Source organism: Stigmatopora argus, chromosome 21 (genome assembly GCF_051989625.1).
Source record: "Stigmatopora argus isolate UIUO_Sarg chromosome 21, RoL_Sarg_1.0, whole genome shotgun sequence".
NCBI classification, from domain to species: Eukaryota; Metazoa; Chordata; class Actinopteri; order Syngnathiformes; family Syngnathidae; genus Stigmatopora; species Stigmatopora argus.
In genome coordinates, this window is record NC_135407.1 from 11,757,311 (window position 1) to 11,783,035 (window position 25,725).

General features: G+C 40.4%; 1 protein-coding gene across 3 annotated transcripts; it reads left to right on the forward strand.

Annotated features, from left to right (window-relative positions):
• Positions 1 to 1,252: 1,252 nt before the first annotated feature.
• Positions 1,253 to 25,725, forward strand: LOC144066839 (tRNA selenocysteine 1-associated protein 1-like). Of its 3 annotated transcripts, XM_077590210.1 has the most exons (9): positions 1,256 to 1,453; positions 1,983 to 2,080; positions 2,188 to 2,302; positions 2,373 to 2,422; positions 5,251 to 5,382; positions 6,918 to 7,034; positions 20,261 to 20,459; positions 20,541 to 20,571; positions 25,424 to 25,725. In XM_077590210.1, exons 1-9 carry the CDS (start codon positions 1,430 to 1,432, stop codon positions 25,582 to 25,584), a joined length of 927 nt encoding a protein of 308 aa, XP_077446336.1. In that variant the 5' UTR covers positions 1,256 to 1,429; the 3' UTR covers positions 25,585 to 25,725. The 3 variants fall into 3 exon arrangements, with proteins under 3 accessions (XP_077446337.1, XP_077446338.1, XP_077446336.1); XM_077590211.1 differs by lacking the exon at positions 6,918 to 7,034 and having other exon boundaries at positions 1,253 to 1,453; XM_077590212.1 differs by lacking the exon at positions 5,251 to 5,382 and having other exon boundaries at positions 1,255 to 1,453.

The following is a 25,725-nucleotide window of genomic DNA, read 5'->3' on the forward strand; positions in this document are numbered from 1 at the left end:
TCACATTTCCAAATTGGAACCACATACAATGGTGGTTCTCAATTTCTGTGGACGCCAAGTTCGCTTGGCTCTCCTATCTGTCGAGATAGTGATCAAGCGTCTGTAAATCAGCATAGAACTCGGCAGAATCACGGGCCTCGTCATCCACATGCATGTGAATGTCCACCAGGTCCTGTCACAGCAGAACTTGTTAAATGGCAGCAATTATTGTGACTGCTGCAGTTGTTTTTATGTAGCTGTGCCCTCCTCTAAAGCATAGAGAAGTGCTCCGTGTATATTTTAAATTCACGTCGTTGAAAATAAGAAATGTTGCTTAGAGGAACAATCCTTTAGACCAGGGTTTAGGAGCCTTTTTGACAGAGAGAGCCATAAATAAATCATATTTTCAAATGTTACTGGGAATTTAAACAAAAAATATATGAAAATGTGGGCTTTTTTGTCATTTCCCCAATTATAAAGTTATGACCACATTGTTATGCTGTTGAAATGAAAAATAAAACTCATGATGAAAGTGGTGCTAGGTTGCATGATCACGTGTGCATGTCTAGTCCTAGGTTCAGCAGTACAGTTCCCTCTATGACACCTGCAGACACCTGTTGACACTCTGGCCTCGTGGTTCAATAATTTCAATGGCTTTGCTCCTCTGCCATTCATAGAACAGCTATCCAGAACAAGCTCCACCATTTTTTACGGATCCCAAAAACGTGGGTTTGTATATGGTGTCTAAACTCCCTGGAAAACACAGGCAATGTGGATAGGAATGGGAATTTGAACCGCTCTTTTTTTATCCCAAATTTCCTCTGTCCGACATATTTTGCACTCTCTCTCCCTGTCTTCCTATCCCTCTCTCCTTCTCTCCCTGTCTCTCTCTCTCTCTCTCTATCTATCTCTCTCTCTCTCTCTCTCTCTCTCTCTCTCTCTCTCTCTCTCTCTCTCTCTCTCTCTCTCTCTCTCTCTCTCTCTCTTCTCTCTCTCTCTCTCTCTCACTCACTCACTCACTCACTCACTCACTCACTCACTCTCTCTCTCTCTCTCTCTCTCTCTCTCTCTCTCTCTCTCTCTGTCGCTCTCTCTCTGTCGCTCACTCTCTCTTGACGTTTAACTTTAAAAGCATAGTATTCATTTTTCACATCTTTCTCAACATGAGCTCTTTAAGCACCTGTACGTATCTTTTTTTTACTTGCGTTATTATCTGTACCTAACGATTGAATAACTTGCGATATTCACAATCCTAAAGAATTATTATTCACTGCTATCCGAGGCCGGCAGTGAGCGGTAATTGGAGCAAGGCTTTGGTTTTCCGACCGCCGAAGAAGACAGTGTATTTCCGGTCCTGCTTGCTAAGCATGTGGATGCAAATAGTAACCTTATTTCGAATTTACTTTGTCGCGTAAATTCCTGTTTTAAACTCCACGTCTTCGCCAAAATAATGAGTACCTTATGGATGGGAAACGTAAGTTCGTAATTGCTTTTTATACTGTGATAAATTTGGAATTTCAGTGATGTTAGTTCGCTAGCTATTTATGACACAGTTTATTTGTTCGCAATATCTAACGATTTTGAAGAAGTTTGTCTTCACTTAACTTCACCCATCTGTAAAAAGGTGGTACGAAACATTCCCAACGATGGCCATGTGATCACTTATGTATCAAAGTATCAACAATTAACAGCTTGCTATCGGTTTATCCCCACTGTCAACGGTAACGTTGCGCTCTAGTGAAAACCCTCTACTGTCACTGGAGAATGCAATATGCAGCTTTCTGACATTTTAGATTTCATCGATTTCAAAGCAGTAAATATATAATAAAATACCTGCTACAATATAGGGCTTATCTCGGTATCCCTTTCGTCAGATCACATAAATGCATATTTTGGTGCTGCATTTAGGATTTATTTGTATTGTCTCTAAAGCATCCAATTTAAATAGCGTGAACTAAGTATTTAGTTGTTCATTATTTGAATTATTCGATGATGCTCTCTAGCTGGATGCCTATATGGACGAGAAGTTCATCACCAGAGCCTTTTCTACTATGGGTGAACAGGCGGTCAGTGTTCGAATCATACGCAGCAAGGTGACAGGGTGAGTCTCTAGACTTTGTAAAATGCTGTTTTATTTTGAACCATGTTTATGTTTATTTGCTGTCTTATTATCCTTATTGAATCTCTGAGTGTAATTTTACTCCACAGTCCAGCTTTATCCACTAGTGCCCTCGGTTATTGTTTTGTGGAGATGGCGGATGAGGCAACAGCTGAAAGATGTCTTCGTAAAATCAATGGGAAGCCATTACCAGGAGCTAGTCCGGTACGAGCCATAGTTGGAGAGCGTGGAATTATTATTTTGGTAAGGTGACATAAATAATTGTTTCTTACAGCCGACAAGATTCAAGTTAAATCGAGCCACCTTTGGGAAGCAAGAAACCGGGTGAGAAGAAATGAAAAACAGTATTTATTGTATCCGGAAAGTAAAGATGATCACATGTGGCCAACTCTTAAAGGAGCCATATGTAAGAATCACACATTAGTTATTGAAGAAACATGTTTTTGAAATAGTTTTAATGGTTCTCATTGGTTAAGTTGAGCTTTTTACAGTAGATGTCATGCCCTCCACCAATCAGCCAATTACGAGATTAGTTATTTGTCTTTGTCGAGGTTGTCACGGCTCTGTTGGCTATGTAAACTTGGGATGAAACAACTTCCACAGTCAGAATTAACGATGTCGTCTACCATTAGAGCAAAAAAAACACATTCCAAATTGTGACAAAATCAGATATACAACAAGGATGCATTGGAGTTGCCTTTGCTCAGTGGAGACAAGTGAAAAGGAAGAAAAATGTACGACATGTCAAAGTTGCACAACTTCTCGACAGGTGATGTGCTTTAGTGTTTTCCTAAATTACTATTATGGTAGTATCTAGGGGTGTGCGATATGACAATATTAGATCTTTAAGATTATCAACATGTCTACGATTTTGTAAAGCCGAAAGATCATTAAATCGTCTCAATAGAGATCTGGAACGTAATGCTCAGAAGTCATATTTGCCTCGTTTGATTAGCACATCTGGCAGCTTGTTAAGTTATTCATTGATCTTGGATACCTCAGACATGTGCCACAAGTGTATGCTTTAAGTAGGTGCCCTTTGGTGGTTCACATGTTCAGATTATATGGTGATGAGATCCTCTTGAATGGTGGCGACTCAATGAGGAAATCGCTAAAAGGGTCATCAACCTAGCCCGAAGGTATCAGTGCATTCTAGCAACAAGTCCTCCTTGAATCTTCAGCATCGATGATGGCAACATATTAACTTGGCAAAAGGCTTCTTTTAAGCCGATTAAAGTTGATGAATTAGTTTTACTTGCTAAAAAACAGACTGTAATCTGTCATATTAATGCGTCGCTTTAAGTGATAATCTTATGGCATTAATTTACTAATTGTTTAAATGGTTGCACTTTAAAGGGAACCACTTCAGTTAAAATTTTTATTCAAAAAATTTTAAAATAAGGAATTTGGTATTATTAGTTTTTGTTACAAAAAAGTTCATTGCCTTTTATGTTTACTGTGACTGCATTTAAAACTTATTCAGAAAGCTTATTTGACCTAAAAAAACAGTTTTCTCCTTTTAGGTTTGCATACGTTTTAAATGTTTAATATGAGGAAATTGGTCAGTAATGTGCAAAATTAGCCTTAAAAGAATTGTGATAAAATTGAGATCTTGATTTAAAAAAAAAAGATCTTTTTGCCATATCGATCACCCCTAATGGTAACTGACATTTGGAATGTGAACAAAGTTGGCATGCTTGTGTCGCATAGTTTAGGATAGGTCTTTACCGGTTGCATATTTAGGTAGGTAATAGAAATTAAAATAGATAAGGAATATAATTCTTTGTTGATGCTGTCAAATGCACTTTTTCTTTGCCACTATGCTTTTATGTTGAGAAATGTACAGGTTTCCCTGGTGTTAGAAACTAAGCTGAACCTCATAACTCTTCTCTTTTAACCTACCTCACTCAAAATTATTACCATATTTATTCGCACACCACTTAACCCTGATGCAATTTGAAAGCCTGTTGTTTGAAGACTGTAGCATTACTTATTTCATTTGTGGTATGTAATAGACAGTTTGTAGGCTACACATCATATGTTCATGCAATCATTGCTTACGTTATTGTGTAATTTGTTAAGCCTATGTCTTGTCTGACTGAATTGCAACAATGGCGTGGCAAGTAACGTATTTTCTCACATATAAGCCGTATTTGTAACTAAAAAATGATGACTGAATGAAGTGTACGGCTTATAGTATGTGCACAAATTAGACTTGACATGCACGAAACTGCAAGGTGACAATGATGAAACGCTACAATGCAAGACAATGCGGCCAATACGGTCATTTATTTGAAAATAGAGAAAAGATAAAAAGATAAAACTCTAAACAAAATTTATTTTGACATCTATGAATGAAATTCAAGAAGAATAAAAAAGAAACGTATCTTGTATAAAAAAACTCACTTGTGCCTGCCATTGCTCGCTCAGAGCGCCATCATCTTACCTTTTACCGGTAGTTAAACGTGCTCCGACTGGCCAGTCGCAAGTAGCGTTAATACATGTCTTCGTAGTGTTTACCATGTCAGCACATCCCAATTTTTGTTAAGGCTGATCCAAGGTCTTGCAGTCGATCATTAAAATATCAGCCTTGATACATGCGTAATGTGTATCTCACGCTATTATGGCATTCAGACTCGGACACACTTACTGGTTGTACTGCTCACGTGACTTCCTTTTTGAATTCGTCCACGTGCAGGCAACACCCTTTTGGAATGTGCAATTCAGCAGACAATCCTTTCGATTCATACAGTATCTCAGAAATACCATGGGCGATGATTTTTCTCAAGATTTTCCCTTAACACATTTGTACTCCCTATTAAAACCATGAATATGGAGGTAGAAATTGTGAATCAGGGGGTGTCTTATACGAGAGAAATCGTAAAATTCAATGATTTTAAGGCAATTTTAAGGGTACGGCTTATACATGGAGGCGGTCAATATGCGAGAAAATACGGTATTTGTGATACAGAATGCAGAACAGGCGCTTTTTCACTAAAGGGATGGTGAAACGTTTAAATGACAGCCTAAAGGGGACAAGGATGAGGCCTTTGTTCATATTTTGTTCCTGGTTACATATGGCTCCTTTAAGACTTATTTTAATGTTGACACGTTGCGTTTTGTCATAGCCAGTCCCTTTTGATCTTTTGTAGTCAGATGTATTCTTTGTTTGTGGGAGATCTCACTCCAGAGGTAGACGATGGGATGCTGTACGACTTCTTCTACAATCGATTCCCTTCCTGTCGGGGAGGAAAAGTAGTGCTGGACAGCCTGGGAAATTCCAAGTAGGTTTTCCAAAATTTGCTGCTCAATATAGAAATAATCGATATTACTGGAGGTCATCCTAAATTTACTGTATTATAAATATCAGTCCAAAACTAAACAATTACACACTCAAAAAGAAAACAAAAACATTTTGAGGTAATTAGTAGTAGTATTAGAAGTAATTGTTCGTTTTAAGAGGAGTTTTTAGCATATTAGAGTTCCATTTTAACAATAGTGTTTAACTGAGCTGTCACATTAGGCGCTACTTCTTTTGAGGGCAAGGGTATAGGGAGCCGAGCTGTGCTTCTAGCGTTAGTAGCCGATCAGTACCCATGTCAGAAGAGGAGGTGCTCTGCGACTGGCGAGGATAGATTAGACCAAACGCCTGTCAAACACAGGAGAGATGGGAGTGCCATGCAGTTGTTGTCATTTTGTTACTCAATCTTTAGCAATCTCCCATATATGCCCCCCCCCACACCTTTTTTTTTTTAGAAACGAACAAAAATGAAGGTTGTGCATATAATAGGTAATTACCTCCAAGATGAAGAAATTCGTTTTGTATTGACGTTTATCGGTACCACCGTTAGTGAAAAAGTGAACTATCCTATCAAAATGATAGAAATCATTCAGTCATGCAGTTTGAGGAGCTCGCATTGACACTGTATGGAAAGCTCAGGGTTGTTGAAAGAAAAGTGTGTTGAAGTAGATAGTGATTTCCCCTCTAATGCAAGCTTTGAACCACACTGCCTCTTTATTTTTTTTAATTTTCATTACGTAGCACTCACTGCTACAATGCTTGCCTCTAATCACATGCTTAAAGATTTTGACTGTATTAGAGAAGTGGTTTCATCCGCCGGTCGTGGCTTTGTGAATGTCGAGTACCAGATGCGTTGAAAAAGGATGAATCTGCACGACTCTATGGCTATTTGGTCTATGATTTTCAGATTGATCTGAATAGTTTTGTCTTTGTCAATGTGAGAGCATTTTGAAATGGTAAAGCTGAACAAGGTAATTCCTTACACAGGTGACTTGTTCATACGGTAACAAAGAATACATGCACGAGCACGCGAGCATCTCAGCTTTAATTTGCAGGTGAAGTGTGTTCTTCGTTTCTGCTATCTGGCAATTATAAATGAGTGCACAAAATTCAGCAACATTTAAAATGCACGCTTTGTAGTATTAACCAATATGCATTGCTCCAGCCTGAACTACAACCAATTCCTTCAGTAGATTATTCCCATGTTCTTAATGAAAGCATAATTAAATGATTTTCATTATGATTGGTTTAGAGCTGCAGGACATCTTATTTAAATATATATGAGGACATGCACAAGCTCTTTGTTAGTGTGTCTGATAGAAATTCCAAACACACTCATATCAAATGTTACAAGTTCATTCATGTACCAGGATATCACTATTTTACTCCCGACACTTGACAAACTGCGACACTGGAGCAAGGGTCAAGGTCGGAAAGCCAAAACTGTATATGAAGTTTATATTCATAAAGGTAACGTATATTTTCACTGAGATCGAGATATTGCGTGATTTGCTGCAGGGGATGCGGCTTTGTTCAGTTCCCAGACGAGCGCCTGCAGAAGCGAGCACTGGACGAGTGTCAGGGAGCTGTGGGACTGGGTGGTAAACCTCTGCGACTAAGCTTAGCAGCGAACAAGTAAGTTTGCTTTAGAGGCAATTTGCATGACGTAGTTATCGTAAAAATTTTGGATCAAAGTGCGGTATACAGATTGTCTTAATTTTCATTACACTCGTGAGTAAAGAAATAAAACACCTTTTTAAAAAAAGAATTCCAAACAAAACAGTTTTATTTACCCAAAACCTTCGTGACCTATGTAAGATTGGTGGCAAATGCTACTGAAACCAGGATCAAAATACAGTGGTACCTCTACCTACAAAATTAATTTGTTCCAGTTGTTTTGTAACTAGAAGCATATTTTACATTAAATTGGTATTATTTGTTCCATAATCATAAATACCACCCTCTAAATGCTATGGTAAAAGTACACAAATTTTGTTTGAAATATGTATATGCAAAAAAGGAGGGATAAAAAGAAAATTATGCGATTAAAATGAATAATAAATTGAATTTTCCAGTAGGGTGGAATTGGGAGTGAGTAGGTCAGGGGGAAGGGCAAACGTTTGGCAGCTGAGTATACATATGTACACATCCTCGTAAGCATGCAACGATGTAAAACTGTTACGCACACTATGAAAAACTCAAGAAACAACTACATGACAAATGAGGGTTTGAGGGGCATGAATCAGACAGCCATTTGCTGGCTGGAGCTGATCAGCCATGATCCTGTAGAAGATTAAAAAGTGGCCGGTAAAGGCATTTTGGTACTATGGTTTTGCTCAAACTTTGCCGATGGCCGCTACCCCATTTCGGGCCGGCTCTGCCGTCTGCGTGTCGTTTTTGGGTCTAGGTGGCGCCGTGCTCGCCTGTAGGATCGGGTGGTCCCTAAGGGACAAGGCTTACTTAGGCTGGCTCTAGCCCTCACTTTTAGTGCGCTAACCTCGCTTCCTTTATAATGGAGATGGCTATTCCTTCTAACGAATGGGAGGCCAACGTGGTGCTGGGAGAGCAACTCTACCTCGACAATTAGAAAATAAATAAAAACGGACACAGGAAGTATGTTTACGTTTTTGGGGATGCTTGATCTTGTTTGATGTTTCGTAACTCGGATGGATTTGGGATCTTGGAACAAAAGGTTTCCCATCATGGCTTTTTGTAACCAGAATATTTTGTATGCAGTAGAATCATTCGTAAGTAGAGGTACCACTGTACGCGAACATACGGTGTGTATAGTCTACAACCTATGTCTATTAGATATCAAAATTTTAATGTGCACATGCTTCAGTCTTCAAATGTTAAGGTTTTAGATTTCACTGGGGTTAAGGTGGTGCCAAATCAATTGCAAATACAGTAATACCTTGATATGCGAGTGTCCCAATATACAAGACATTTGAGGTGCGAGGAAAATTCAGAGCAAATTTCTGCCTTGAGATACGAGAAAATTTTTACATACGAGCATTCGATGCGGTCGCTAGGTGGTATTTTTCAAGCTCTACAGGGATATTCATGATGAGAAGGAGGGGCTTTTAATATGGATGGAGTCGTGGCTGGTTCGATAACTTCAAAAAACGAACTGGGGATAAACTCGTTTGTGAGGCATGGGGGAGCAGCTAGTTCTGACTCGAAAGCCACTGCGGAATACATTAACACCTTTGTCTCGGTTATAGCACAAGGTTGCATCCAATTTCAATTGTGTGTATAGTAAGCAAATTAATGTAAGTTATTAGCAAAGTACCGTATTTTCACCTATAGGATGCACTGCCTGAAAGGACGCTGTCTCAGTTGCAGGTGTATGTATCTTGTCCATAGATAAGATGGTTCGGCCCAGTGGGCGCTAGCATGACACTATGCTAGCATATGTTATGCTATCGTGTTTTATATTTTAAAGGCAGCATGAGCAAAAAGTTTGATTGTGCTTTATTGAGGTAAAAGGTACTCGCGTTAATAGAAGTTAAAGCAGTTAAACATCTACAAAACCGTCTAACTCCTCATCTTCTGTATCTGATATAACGAGTTTGGCCAAGTGGGCGAGTTCGTCGTCCAACATGCTATGCTCCATCTCACTGTCAGAGTCACAGTTGTCGCCCGGGTATTCCTTGGAACTTGAACACCTTTGGCGGAAGCTTGAACAACAGTGCTGGCCGACACTTGAGCCCAGGCATTCATAAGCATTCGCCCAACACTGCCTGCCAGTCTTTGTATTACTATGTATACCATCGGACATCCATCGCTCTCAAGCCGTTCGCAACTTTGTTTTGAATGCTTTGTTTATGGCAATGTCCAGCGGTTGTATTTCCTTCTTCAAGCCTCCTGGAATGACGGCAAGCTCGGAGTTCATATGCCGCACTTGTCGGACATCCACATTTTCACCATATAAATATAGCGCGTCAGCAAGAAATGCACCCAGACTATCAAGCGATTAGCGTCATACAGCGACATCTACAGAATTTAATGCATACAAAAGGCCCACCGACTATTGGGCGCCCCGTCCACTTTGGGGAAAATTTTAGACTTAAGTGCGCCCTATAGGTGTGAAAATACAGTAGGTTAAGGTTAAAAACTGAGCTCCAGGTTAGATTATATTGCCATGATAATCTTCGCGCTACTCTTAACATATTGTAGAAGTTTATTTGGTAATGTATTAACAACATCCACAAAGAGGATTTATTCCTCAATCCATCTAAATTTCAAATACGTTCATACATATTGGATGTATCCTGGTACGGATGAGATTTTTACCTGTATGGACCCACTTGATCAGTACTAAAAGCATGCCAACTTTGTTCATAAACAATTCAGTTCTTCAATCATGGAAATTAACATGGGGAAATTTTTAAAGTACATCATCTGTCAAAAAGAAATTCTGCATCTGTGGTTTCTGTCGTCATTTTTTCTTTGTATTTGGTTGTCTCCATTGTTTGAAGGCAGCTCCAATTTTTTTTCCTTGTCTTTTTCTAATTTTGTCATAACTCAGTTAAGATTATTTGTTTTGATTTTATTTCCTTAGATGTAAGCGACAATTCAGATTTTTGCAGTGGCGGGCGGTGCATTTTCTGGTAGTGCCTTCAACGTATCAATCCAACCCTCAAAAACTATTTTATGGCTATAAAACCTCTACTGCAGCTAGAGCTGCGACACATGAAAAATAATCAATAAATTAATGCACAAAAATGGGGTAAAATCCACTTCCTAGCAGCATTTCATGATTAAATACAAATACTGGAGCTTTTCAGACATTAAAACCAGGCCAGGGGGTGATTTTCCCTGGAAAAGACAGCGATGAACGTCAATGGTGTACGGGCAAACATTGCCCGAAAATGGGGTAAAATCCAGCTGAAAACAGCATTTATTGATTAAATACAAATACTGGAGCTTTTTAGACATCAGAACCGGGCCCGGAGTATCATTTCCCCGGTAAAAAGACAGCGATGAACGTCGATACGTCCATACGTGAAATGACAAAAAATGCACTAAAATTAGGTAAAATCCACTTCCTAGCATCATTTATTGATTGAATACAAATACTGGAGCTTTTGAGACATTACAACCAGGCCAGGGGGGTGATTTTTCCCGGGAAAAGACAGCGATGGACGTCAATGGTGAAACGCCAAAAATTAAACTGGGGTAAAATCCACTTTCTAGCAGCATTTTGTGATTAAATACAAACACTGGAGCTTAAATACAAACACTGGAGATTTTCAGCTATCAGAACCGGGCCCACAATTGAAATATTATTTAGGAATATAGCCATATTTTACTCACCAAAAATCCTTTTTACACAATATCCATCCTCCTTTCTTTCTTCCTTCTTTCCTATCGCCATCGAAGCTAATGATGAAAGTCGAGCCTGTCCTGTCAAATTTCCAGCATAGTCCGTTTTGAAAATAGCTTTAAATCAACACAACAATATACTATTTGCTTGTGGAGCTAAGTTAGCGCGCTGAAAGTGCAGCACACACCATTTTCCCGGCTGTAACAGGCTTGCTAGCTTCGGAGTTGACCGCCCTTTCTTAATGATGTCCATTTTTTTCTGGAAAAGTCCGTCTGGAAAATAGCTTTGTGAGCAAACAGAATCCATTTGTTTTTGCTTCTGTCGGCCATTGTGGGTGGAGTTTGCGATCTCGGCTGCCTCGGGTACTGCTTTGGCCCGCCTACTAGCCAATCATAGTTTGTGAAAGCAATGACATGTCCCAGCCAGCAAAATGCTAACGCCTATGAAAAATCATTGTGGGGTTGCCAACTCAAAATCTGATTGGTTAAAAGCAACAGTCTAGTTTAATGCAGCAGAGCCCGCAAGAACTAATTGTGAAGGCTTTGAGGCAGATCTGATCTGGCAACAAATAATGGCTGAAATGTGATTGGTTAAATGCATCATAATGAAAACACACATCTGGAAGCAGTGCAACCAGGGGGAAAAGCAATGAAAGGAAGCTAACAGACCATTTGGAATAATAAGTATTGATGGACAAAATATAATATGATTCAGATATTTCTTAGGCCAGCAGAGAAGGCCTTGAAGGCCCTGACGGCCCGCCACTGGATTTTTGTGAAAGTTGTAGTAGCCTTAAATTGCAAACAGATTACTGACCTCTGGCAACCTAGCTACAGACACAAAACTGAACTTTTTATTGTTTGATCAGAGAAAAAAACAAACCAACACAACCTTTTTGGGCTGACAATTTTTGAAAATGGGATAAACTAGGTTTTTACCATTGAGAACCGTGCTAGAACTATTTTGGGGGGTGGGCCATTTCTTTAGTCTATTTAAATCTTAAGGCATTTAATGAATAATCAAAGTGGATGTTGTACGTATGGCTCCTTTTTTAACAAAAAATTATATGATGAATTTTTCCAATTGCATTCATATCCACATTTCAGGGCAGTGTTACTTTATAGATATCAACCAATATGTTTTTTTTCAGGACCGATACCCATTATAAGTAGTTAGAGGATGCGGGTGGCGGCCCGGTGGAGCGAGTGGTTAGCGCGTCGGCCTCACAGCTCTGGGGTCCTGGGTTCAAATCCAGGTCTGTCCACCTGTGTGGAGTTTGCATGTTCTCCCCGGGCCTGCGTGAGTTTCCTCCAGGTACTCCGGTTTCCTCCCACATTCCAAAAACATGCATGGTAGGCTGATTGGACACTTAATTGCCCCTAGGCATGGGTGTGAGTGTGCATGGTTGTCCCTCTCCTTGTGCCCTGCGATCGGCTGGCCACCGATTCAGGGTGTCCCCTGCCTCTGGCCCGGAGACAGCTGGGATAGGCTCCAGCAACCCCTGCGACCCTAATGACGATAAAGCGGTTCAAACGAGATGAGATGAGGATGCGGGTAACAAATATTTTCAGCTGATATTTATTTGCAGTCAAAGTATAAAAATATCTGTATTTTTTTTAAAATAATGCAAGCACTGAACTTTATTAAATTACACAAATATATATGTTGATATACTAAAGAAATTACCATTTCAAAATGATCCATTCTACCCATATATATATTTTAAGAAATATATTGAGGATTCTTACAAATTGTTTATGTTGCTTAACCACCAATGTACAATTTATTTTTGTCTCTGTCAAGGCAAGAGAGTTGTGGTGCTGCTCTTACCGGCACTGTACTTTAAATTCTTAGGAGAGCCTAATGATTGTTAAGATATGCATGTTCAAAAAAGGTTTGAGTATTGCACTTGGAAAATTCTTCCTCTCAAGACAAGTGTGTGTATGCGAACTGCTCCTTCTTCAGTGCCTCTGCCGCGTAACCAATCAGCGGACGGGTTGAATGGAGCATGAGACAGTAGGCAGGAGAGAGATGAGATATTCACGGCTGCATCTGAACTGAAATAACCTCGTTTTAAATTGGTTGTTCATATTGCCTGGTCGGATTAAAAAAAAAAAAATAATAATTAAAAAAAACAGTGCTGTGTATGCCTACTTCCTTTAGAACAACCTCGTAAATGACAGGATTTGTTTCAAAACAAAAGACTAGTGCTTTACTCGGCCTTAATAATACTTCCCTTATATTAAAAAAAAACGAAAACGAAAATGTTAAAGCGTTAGAGGCTACATGCAAACGATTCCGAATCGATTGCCACGCTACAATTGCACAAGACGAATCATTTCTCAGAATTTGTAACTCGGATGATTCACAATACACTCGTGTTACCAAATTCTTCGGGTTTACAGTGAATTTGAATCAAATGCGGAAGTAAGATGCGGAAGCTGTAGCGATGGTGTGAATTTATCCAATTGGAAATTTGCTACTTTTCCAAAATGGTTGCTTAAAAAAAATGTAAGTGACCATTTTGGGGGATTTCCAGTTTCGGGAGGTTGTCCGGAGTCCCGGAGTTTGCGTTACTTGTCCGGGTAAACTACGGAAATTCCAAAGAAGTTTGCAGCTCTGTGTAAGATAGGAACCATACCCCAATTAAATCCAACAATAAGCAAATTTTAGAAAAATAATCCTTCAGTAGGCATGTCCCAAAGATGAATTTTAGTATTCGATAAAATGACTCATGAATTGTGGCCAATATGCGATAATATTGCCAATTTTATCTTCCTTTTCTTTCTAACCAATTAATCACTAAAATTAAAGTATCTTTGATTAAACCACCCATTTAAAAATATTTTTATATTTTATCACTTGAAAGCTAATTTTATCATTAAATATGAAATAGGTGAAAAAGCCAATGTAAGTTTTGCCCACTCCTTCTAAGAGCCCTTTGAAATCAACAAACTGGTAAAAAATAACTGTCCTGCTCTGTTCCGAATCTTGAAGTGAAACTAACCAGTCATTCACCAATCATATTTTTTTATTTCGGCGGTAAGTTGAAAGATATTCTTGCGTAGAATCCGAAAAATGCGAAAGTATCCGCAGAACCCTGCATTTCCTGCAGACCATCATTTGCTCTTATTTTTAAATGTTCAATGGAATCGTGCTGTTAGTCGCCAACTGTGAGCTTCAGACTCGCTGTAAAAAGGAGGATTTCTTCTAGCACACACAATGTATCTGTCATACATTCTTTGATGTTTTGCTCCGTTTACAAATGCCTCCCCAGCGAGGTATCATGAATGAAATGTCACTTTTTTTGCCGTGGGTATTGCATTTTATAGAAGACTACCATTAGTCCAGAGTAAGCTAAAATTCCCATCCAGTTTCCGACAACATCACACAATTTGCCGAGACTCCGTAATCTCCAAAATGCTATCCCATAGCAAAAAAAACATTTTTTTCCTGCACACACAAGTTTGCTTCAGCAATGTCTAGAGTCAATTGATGTAACGTTTTCAGGGAAGGGATCCGTCAATGAATTGCGAATTCATTACTTCGGAATTTTTTCCCCGCTATTAATTATTAATAAATAAATGAATATGTACAGGGTGTCCCCTAAAAAATTATGCACACTAAAAATAATTGTAAACGTGGTGTTTTTTGACGCAACTGTAACCGGTCCCATTTACTTGAACTTGCTGCAACAATCTGTTATGCCATGCATTAGAGACGATTTTGAAGATGAAGAGGTTTATTTTCAGCAAGATGGTGCACCCCCACATTACCATTGCGATGTTAGGGCCTTTCTTGATGAGGTTTTGCCAAACAGGTGGATTGGACGAAGAGGTTTTGTTGAATATCCTCCCCGTTCACCTGACCTCACACCACTCGATTTTTTTCCTATGGGGATACCTAAAAGACAAAGTTTACGATATGAAACCAGAAACAATTGGTGAATTAAGAGATGCCATTGAGCATGAATGCACCCAAATACCAAGAGAATTGTTTCATAATGTGTGCGATTCTATTGTTTGCCGTTGTCAGCAGTGCCTGGATCAAAGTGGGCGCCAGTTTGAGAAGAAGCAGTGAAAAAACAGAAAAATGATACTTGTTAATATTCTCACACTTTTGATATAAAAAAATTCTAATTAAACACCACGTTTACAAATATTTTTAGTGTGCATACATTTTTGGGGACAGTAGATATAATGTGTATGTATATATATGTATATGTATGTGTATGTATATATGTGTGTATTTATATGTATGTACAGTGGTACCTCGACATACGAGCTTAATCCGTTCCGGGACTGAGCTCGTATGACAAGATTCTCGTAACTCGAGGTAAAGTTTCCCATTGAAATGAATGGGAAACAAATTAATTTGTTCCAACTCTCTGAAAAAAACACCAAAAACAGGATATTGGATTGAAAAAATGTTTTATTTCTTATAATTCGCCATATATTGACAAAGTAATAAATAACGAGTGGTTTAATAGAAATAAAGTGTTTAATCTAACTAAAATTGGGCGGATTTCGCCGAGGGGAGAGGGGCTTCGGTTTTTTTTTTCTTCCACACAACGCACTCGTAAACAGAACAAACACTCCACCCTCACGTTCGCTATCGATGGGCTGTTTGCTGTTGTACTACGTATTCCCTTCAAAATATTCCGAAAATGATGCACACAAATGTCCTCACAATCGGAGAACGCACGACCACTTGCCAACGAGCAGCAGTCTTATCAGCGATCGCACCGCTGCTCATGGGAGCTTCGGGGGCGCTGGCTAGCGGCTCATTTTAGCTTGTAGCATCTGTGTTCGCATCCCCTCGAACGGCGACTATGATAGAGTTGCTACCGGGGATGCTGTTGCGAGCCAGTGCCCCCGATGTTCTTATGAGCAGCCAACGAGCAGAGTCTTTTATCAGCGATCGCCCCGCTGCTCATGGGAGCTTCAGGGGCGCTGGCTAGCGGCTCCTTTTAGCTTGTAGCATCTGTGTTCGCATCCCCTCGAACGGCGCCTATGATAGAGTTGCTACCGGGGATGCTGTTGCGAGCACGAGTATACTTCATTACCCAGAAAGCCCTCTTTTCCCCGCCCATGGGCGTTGTGCGTTTCCTGGTCTGAATAGCTCATCCGGTGCTCGTAAATATTGTTATACGTACACGAAAGATATGCAAAAAAAAATGCCATGGCCACCTGGCTTGGTCGCATAACGAAATTTTGACCGCATCACGGGCGAATTATTCGATCGAAATTTCCCCCGTAAGACGAGCATTTTGTATGATGAGCGGTCGTATGACGAGGTACCACTGTATATATGTATGTATGTTTGTATGTATATATATGTATGTGTGTATGTGTATATATATGTATGTATGTGTAGTATGTTTGTATGTATATATGTGTGTGTATGTATATATATATATATATATATATGTGTGTATACATAATACATACATACACATACACACATACACCTACACACACACACCTACACATACACACACACCTACACACACACCTACACACACACCTACACACACCTAGACACACACCTACACACACACCTACACACCCACACCTACACACATACATACACACACACACACCTACACACACACACACCTACACACACTACACTAAGATTAGATTAGCCTGTAATTGTCAACATGGGTAAACCTCAACCTTGAGAGAGACAATGTGGAAAAACCCCCAGAAAATCACATTGTTTACTTTTTAAATAATTTATTTGCAAATTTTGGTCAATACCAAAAGTTCATCTCAATACCTTATGTACCCTTTGTTGGCAATAACGGAGGCCAAACAGTTTCTGTAACTCTTCACAAGCTTTTCACACACTGCTACTGGTATTTTGGCCCATTCATCCGTGCAGATCTCCTCTAGAGCAGTGATGTTTCGGGGCTGTCGTTTGGCAACATGGACTTTCAACTCCCTCCAGATTTTCTATGGGGTTGAGATCTGGAGACTGGCTAGGCCACTCCAGGACCTTGAAATGCTTCTTATGAAGCCACTCGTTTGTTTCCCCGGCTGTGTGTTTGGTATCATTGTCATGCTGAAAGACCCAGCCATGTCTCATCTTCAATGTCCTAGCTGATGGAAGGAGATTTTCACTCAAAATCTCTCGATACATGGCCCCATTCATTCTTTCCTTTACACAGATCAGTTGTCCTGGTCCTTTGCAGAAAAACAGCCCCAAAGCATGATGTTTCCACCCCCATGCTTCACAGTGCGTATGGTGTTCTTTGGATGCAATTCAGTATTCTTTCTCCTCCAAACACGAGAACCTGTGTTTCTACCAAAAAGTTCTATTTTGGTTTCATCTGACCATAGCACATTCTCCCAGTCCTCTTCTGGATCATCCAAGTGCTCTAGCGAACCGCAGACGGGCCTGGATGTGTACTGGCTTCAGCAGGTGGACATGTCTGGCAGTGAAGGATTTGAGTCCCTGGTGGCGCATTGTGTTACTGATAGTAGCCTTTGTTACTGTAGTCCCAGCTCTCTGTAGGTCATTCACTAGGTCCTCCGTGTGGTCCTGGGGATTTTGCTCACCGTTCTTATCATTTTGACACCACGGGGTGAGATCTTGGGTACACGGTCGATTGGTCGCCGGTCTTTTGGTCGCCGATCTTTTGGTCGCCCAGAGAGTAAGTGATAATTACCATTTAAATCGTTGCTCAAATCCCCTAAATACAAACTGCGAATTACTATATAATCATACTTAATTCCCTAGTAATTATTAGGCTAAAGAAAAGCTCCACATTTCCCAGACTTTTATTGTTTTTTGTTTGAGAACTTGTTAAGACCCTGACTGACGTAGCTTCTTAAAGGGACAACGCATTTACATACAAACTCTTATACACTCACACGTCGGCTCAGTGAAACTGCTCATGGCCATTGTTGGCTTTTATTGATGCGTAGACCATGTTGTTTTACCTTGTTTTGTCGCCGGTCTTTTGGTCGTCGGTCTTTTGGTCGCCGGTCTTTTGGTCGCCGGTCTTTTGGTCGCTCGTTGTCGCGGTCGGGGCGACCAAAAGACCGGTGACCAAAAGACGGCGACCAAAAGACGGCGACCAAAAGACCGGCGACCAATCAACCGCACACGGAGTTCTTGCATGCAGCCCCAGATCGAGGGAGATTATCAGTGGTCTTGTATGTCTTCCATTTTCTAATAATTGCTCCCACAGTTGATTTCTTTACACCAAGCGTTTTACCTATTGCAGATTTTTTCCACATTCTGTTGGAGAACTTGCACAATTGGCGGTTGACTAAATTCTTATTTATATATATATACAAATGTTTCCACCCCCATGCTTCACAGTGCTCAGTGCTCGCAGAGACATTACAAATAGGGAGTTGCGACCAGAGACATTACACAAGGGAGTTGCGGGGAGAAAGACAGTGCCAATGATGTTCTTATGAGCACCATCTGGCGTCCGCTGTCAGCTCGTATATCATTTGTCTCGTATCTCAAGATAAATATTTGCCCAAAATGTTACTCGTATCTCGAATTGCTCGTACGTCGGGCCACTCGTATGTCAAGGTACCACTGTATGTTATATATGTGTATGTGTGTATAAATGTATACTAATAATAATGATGAGCAAAGCAAGTTTAATAGTAAGGCAGCAAAGGGTATTCTTTGTTGCAAGTAAATGTATAATTATATGAAATAAAATCCTGACAGTTCATTATAGCCGATTCAGGTAAGGTAGATTTAATATATAGTATCTCACAAAAGTGAGTACACTCCTCTTTTTTTCTGCATTTTTCATATCTTTTCATGGAACAACACTTAAGAAATTACACTTGGATATAATGTAATGTAATCACTGTAGAGCTTCCATAATAACAGAAATGTATTGTATCTTCAAAATATCTTACACACAGTGATGAATGTGTAAAATACTGCCAACAAAAGTGAGTCCACCCCAAGTGAAAATCTCAGAATTGGGCCAAAAATGTCAATATTTTGTGTGCCCACCATCAACGTTCTCTCTAAGCTGCGCAATTGCGCACTGGATGCGGACTCTCAGCGCACAAGAAAGCCTATCTATTGCAGTGAGCGCACTCGAAATGAATAAGATAAATATAACTTTATCTCTATCAGTTTTCTGTGTAATTCAGTAGTGGCAGGTTTCTAGCCAATCATCGGATACTATGCAATTACGCTACACAGCCAATCATGGGATTGGCAGTACTTGCGCATGTAACAGTGCGGCAGAGTTAAGTGACGCGATTGTTAACTGTGCTAAAGTGAATTTGACATGTCAAATCCCCAAAACAAAGTAAAAAATAACTGGGCTTCTTTTAAATTGGAATGGCTGTCGGAGTATGTGCAAACACACAAACAAATGGTGAAACTGGGGGACATATTTTCTTTTTGGAGTGAGAAAGGTCTGTTCTGCAAAACATCTAGTGAATCTAAAGTTATGAGTGAGTTTTCTGATTGGAAAAATATGAATTAAAATGAGAAGCGAGAAGGACAGACGTGAAAAATAAGGTTAAATTTAAGTCAGATTTGTACATATTCTAGTGACATTTATTAATGTTTTATTTATGGATATTAATCATTAAATATTTTATGATTAGATCATTTGTGGGTAGTAGAAATGAATCTGCTGTTAGCAGGTGTGATACTGGTGGGTGGCCATAGTGAGCACTGTATGCGTCTGTATGCCCAGACATGAAAAATTAGAGAGAACATTGGCCTCTCTTATTTTCCTGCACTACCTTAACCCCTAAATTTCTAATTTTTTCACTACCAAGTTTTCCTGTGATGATGATATATTTCTTCACTGCCTGGCCCCAAAAATTGTCACCACCAAAAAAAGTCATATACCCTAATATTTTGTTTGACTACGTCACGCATTTGCCCTGGCATTGTTTCGAAAAGCTACTACAATTTCAATATTTTTTTTTTCCAACCAGTGTTGCAATAATTCTTCACTAAGATCTTGCATTGATAATGTTCGAGTCGGACCGCTGCGATCTCCATTGCTTGAAAATACTTCAATTTGCTCGAAAGCATAAAGATTAGATATTGGACGGATTGGAGAAATAGACTTGGGTCATGTGGTCTGATGAGTCCGGATTTATCCTGTTCAGTGTGATGGGATGTCAGAGTAAGGAGAGAGAATGGAAATAAATCTTGGACAAACTTCTTGAAATCATGCCACAGCAAATGCGTTCCAACGGAATATTAAATTGTATGACTGTTTTTTGGGGCGTTTTTTTTGGGTGGTGGTGGTGACATTTTTGGCCAGGCAGAATATGCAATAATATTGTGACAGCAGCGGTTAAAAAAAGGGAAAATATATATATATATATATATATATATATATATATATATATATATATATATATATATATATATATATATATACACAATATATATATATATATATATATACAATATATATATCAAATATATAAATTAAATATATAAATATATTGTCTTAGAAGTTTGTTGTTGCGAAATGCGCCAGAGATTTTAAATATGTCTTTACCTTTGTATCAAGCTTAAGGAACAGACCTTTACAGCCTGAAACCAAAGCCTGGCCATCAAGTACCTCCTACCCACCAACCTATGACCAGTACAACCAGTACCAACAGCAGGCATATCCTAACTACTACTCTTCCTGGGGCTACGATCAGAATGCAGCAGGGTATGGCTACAACTATCCGCAGTATGATTACTCACAGTTAGCACAATCACAGGTGAGCGTTCATGTCCATCGATGAAATCCACACGTTTTTTCAAATATAAATGATTACATTATTTTTCTTTCTTTCACTTAGGATATTGATATGCAGGATGATGGGCTTGAAGGTTTGTATTATGAATAAATTTGGGACATTGTACATAGGCAGTGCTGTGAAAAAGTATTTCCCCAATTACAAACTGTTCTATTATTGCATTATTCCATGCCGAATGAATTGGATTAGCAGAAAAATTTAGTAATTGATTGCATTTTTAAATAGTGATTTTACTTGGTTGGGAAAACATTTAAAACTCATAACTGGTTGGGTCAGTATCGGCGACAACAAATGTAATCTTGTATTATCTATAACTGGCTTTTCATAACTCACGAGATACTTTGTCCTAGTCTTCATTATACAGTTGTTACAATTTAGCATCATACTGAGGTTCAGATAACAGTTTTAAGATAATGCCCCAAAATTTCACTCTAATTCAAGTTTTAACCATGCCAATTCAAAAGCATTATTTATTTATTTTAAAAGGCTGTTCAAATATTTGTCTGCTGAGTCAGTGCCCTGCTGCAGCACATAAGTGCGATTCAACTTTATGTAGCAATTAATAGCTAAACATTCTCTCGTGTTTCTTCAGAATTCATGATTCTTTAAATCACAAGCAAACCTTTTTTTGCCTACTGTTAAGCCCCCGTCCCCTTCCAGTTTTCCCTTTGCTCGGTTGGGGGTTTAGATCAAGGGATGCTGATATTTTTTCTATCAATTGTTATCCTTGAACGCCCCGACGAGTCATCACCTTATCGCGTGGTGGGGTTTGTGTGTCCCAGTGTTCCTTGGAGTCATGTTGTCTGGGGCCTTGTGCCACTGGTAGGGTCACCCATGGCAAACTGGTCTGAGGTGAGGGACCAAATGAAGAATGGCTCATAAGATCTCTTATGACGATAAAGAACTACGAACTATGATTTCCCTCGCCCGGACATGGGTCACCGGGGCCCCACTCTGGAGCCAGGCCTGGAGGTGGGGCATGATGGCGAGCACCTGGTGGCAGGGCCTACACCCATGGGGCCCGGCCGGGCACAGCCCGAAGAGGCGACGTGGGTTGCTCCTCACATGGGCTCACCACCTATCAGAGGGGCCAAAGAAGTTGGGTGCGTCGAAAGCTGGGCAGCAGCCGAAGAAGGGATCCTTGGCGTTCCGATCCCCGGCTCCAGAAACTGGCTCTTGGGACGTGGAAAGTCACCTCTGGTTGGGAAAGAGCCTGAGCTAGTGCGTGAGGTCGAGAAATTCCAGCTTGATGTAGTCGGGCTCACCTCTACGCACAGCTTTGGTTCTGGTACCACTCCTCTTGAGGGGGTTGGACACTTCCTCTCTGGACTTGTTCACGCTGAGAGGCACCGAGCGGGTGTGGGCATACTTGTTGCCCCCGGCCTGTATGTTGGTGTTTACCCCAGTCGACGAGAGGGTAGCATCCCTCCATCTTCGGGTGGGGGGACGGGACCCAACTGTTGTTTGTGCGTATGCACCAAACAGCAGTTCAGAGTGCCCACCCTTTTTGGAGTCCTTGGAGAGGGTGCTCGAGAGTGCTCCTTCGGGGGACTCCCTCGTTGTGCTGGGGGACTTCAATGCTCACGTGGTCAATGACAGTGAGACCTGGAGGGGAGTGTTTGGGAAGAATGGCCCCCCTGATCAGAACCTGAGTGGTCTTCTATTGTTGGATTTCTGCGCTCGTCGTGGATTGACAATAATGAACACCATGTTCAAGCATAATGGTGTCCATATGTGCACTTGGCACCAGGACACCCTAGGCTGCAGTTCAATGATCGACTTTGTGCTCGTGTCGTCGGACTTGCGGCCGCATGTCTTGGACACTCGGGTAAAGGGAGCTGTCAACCGATCACCACCTGGTGGTGAGTTGGCTCCGATGGTGGGGGCAGATGCCGGTGCAGCCCGGTAGACCCAAACGTTTCGTGAGGGTCTGCTGGGAACACCTGGCGGAGTCCCCTGTCCGGAGTTTCAATTCCCACCTCCGACAGAGCTTCTCTCATTTCCGGGAAGAGGCTGAGTCCATGTGGACCATGTTCCGTGCTTCTAATGCTGAGGCGGCAGACCGGACCTGCGGCCGCAAGGTGGTCGGTGCCTGTTGTGACGGCAATCGCAGAACCCGCAGGTGGACACCGGCGGTATGGGATGCTACCAGGCTAAAAAAGGAGTTATCGGGCCCTTTTGGTGAGGCCATGGAGAAGGAATTCCGGGTGGCTTCAAGGAAATTTTGGTCCACCATCCGACGTCTCAGGAGGGGCAAGCAGTGCACCGTCTCACCACAGTGTATAGTGAGGATTGGGGGCTGCTGACCACGACTCGGGATGTTGCCAATCTGGCTAAAGGCTCTGGATGTTGTGGGGTTGTCTTGGTTGACACGCCTCTGCGACATCGGGGACAGTGCCTCTGGATTGGCAGACTGGGGTGGTGGTTCCTTCTTTTTAAAAAAGGGGATCGGAGGGTGTCCTATGTCACCGATTCTGTTCATAACTTTTTTATAGACAGAATATCTAGGCGCAGGCGTGGCGTTCAAGGGGTCTGGTTCGGTGGCCTCGGTATTGCATCCTTGCTTTTTGTAGATGATGTGGTTCTGTTGGCTTCATTAGGCCTTGATCTCCAACTCTCGTTGGAACGATTTGCAACTGAGTGTGACGTGGCCGGGCTGAGAATCAGCACCTCCAAACCTGAGACCATGGTCCTCAGTTGGAAAAAGGGGGCATGCTGGACTCTCACTTAGAGATAAGTTGAGAGGTTTGGTCATCCGGGAGGGGCTCGGAGTAGAACCGTTGCTACTCCGGATCGAGAGGAGCCAGATGTGTTGGCTCGGGCATCTGATCAGGATGCCCCCTGGATGCCTCCCTCAGGAGGTGTTCCGGGCACGTCCCACAAACGAGAAAGTTTATGTTACGAGCGCGCCCGTCATGTCTCTCTCCTGTCCTTTCTCTCTCGTCCGTGCCATCTGTCTGTACTGAGTAATGTCCCATTTTAGTATTGAACCTAAACACTAGATAGGTATCTGTTACTTTGTGAGTAGGTGGTGAATTAGAACCAATAAAAGATGTTTTTCCATTGTAATGTCCTTTTTTTTTTCAGAGGGTGGGAACGAATTAATTTGTATTTGGTTAATTTCAAAGGGAAAAGTTGATTTGAGATCCGAGTAAATCGACATTTGACCTCGGTCCCGTAACACAGCTCGTGTCTCAAGGTATTACTGTATAAATATCGTAAACTCTAACTTTTATTGAAGACTTAAGTTATTTTCATTTTGTACTGGTTTTCCTCTGTGACCACCCAGTTTATGAGTTATATTCCCTTAATTTCAACATGTTTAGAACATAATTGAACAAATTGAAGATAATGAAAAAATGACTATTTTTAAGTAACAAAGTTTCCAATCATAAGTTTTGGATGTTTTTTTAAGCAAAAGGTAAGGCCATTACAAAAACTCGTTGTTTTTCCCATTTCTTTTTGATTGACAAAAAGTAAGTCATTAGGAAATGTACCCTTATTTTTATTTTTTTTGATTTTTTTTTCCAATTTTGTTACCATTCCATACAAATGATTCAAATTGTGATTTATTTTTTTAATTTTTTTTATTGTATTCAACATGTTTGTTACCTATCTCGTTTGCACTTTTCATTTGTTTTCTTTCTTTCCCAGAACATGTGTGCATTATAACCAACCAGAGCTAACTATTCATTCTGCTCACATGTCAGTCTGTCAGCCAATTGAATGGACAACTGAGTCCAAGATGGTTTGCTGCACGCATGCGTATATCAAAACGACTTGTTAGATAAAGTCGAGCTGGTGGGACGAACTTCTTGGAGCAAGTACCGTATTTTCTCGCATATTGACCACCTCTGTGTATTAGAAGTACCATTAAAGTGGTCTTAAAATCATTGAATTTTACAACTTCTCTCGTATAAGACGCCCCATGAATCACAATTTTCACCTCCATATTCATGGTTTTAATTGGAAATACATATGTGCTACTTTGAAGGGAAAATTTTAAGAAAGATTTTTGCACATGGTATTTCTAAGATACTGTGAATCAAAAGGATCGTCTGCTGGATCGCACATTCCGAAAGGGCGTTGCCTGCGCGTGGACGAATTCAAAAAGTAAGTCACGTGAACAGAACAAGCACGAAATGTTTTCGTGTCTCTGGATGCAATAATAGCATGAGATACACATATTACGCATGTATCAAGGCTGATATTTTAATAATCGACCAAAAGACCTTGGCTCAGCCTTAACAACTATTGGGATGTGCTGACATGGTAAAGACTACGAACACATGTATCAAGGCTACTCGCGTCTGAACAGTCAAAGGATATTTAACTACCGGTAAAAGGTAAGATGGCTGTGCCCTGAGCGAGCAATTGCAAGCACAAGTGAGTTTTTTTCACGTTTTTTGCAAGATACTTTTTTTCTTGAATTTCATTCATAGACGTCATTTTGTTTAGTGTTTTATCGGTTTATCTTTTCTCCATTTTGAAATAAATGAACGTATCGGCCGCATTGTCTTGCGTTATGGCGTTTCGTCCATGTAAAGTCTAATTTGTGTACATGTAAGTCGTACCCTTGATTCAGTCATCATTTTTTTAAAGTTACAAACGGCTTATGTGCGAGAAAATACGGTAAATAGATATCAATGGAAACATTACACTACACAAGCACACTAGAACAAGTCAGTAGTGCTTTAATAGACTTGTGTATGTGCGTGTGTGGCAGTCTGGTAGGTTATTTAACATGGAATTTTGACAACTGTTGTCATGTTTTCAAGAGCGAAGCAGCATTATGGTCCAAAATCTTTAACCAGTACGGCATTCCAAACTGTTCCGGCCCACTTTCACTCCTGCTTAATAGTCAAATAAGTTTCTCAAGTAACAATTGATTGCTGTTCTAGTAAGTTATGGTGTCTGTTTTACAGATCCATCTGGAGAGCTTGATGTGCTGGAAACAAACAAGAGATTCATCGAGAGCAGTGAAGATCTATTTGATGCTCTAATTGACTGTCAGTGGAAATCCGAAGAGTTTTCTTTAGAACAGGAGCAAGTGATAGCAAGCATACCAGATCCTCTTACTTACTAAACCTGGACTTTTACGTTACAGCCTGTTGAAGCTTTGAAATATGGGTGTTTTTTTAGAACAAAGGACATTGTGTTATTTGCTAATATTCAAGTGGAATAGAGCAGAAATTTTTTACTACAAATAAAAGTTTTTTTAAGTCTA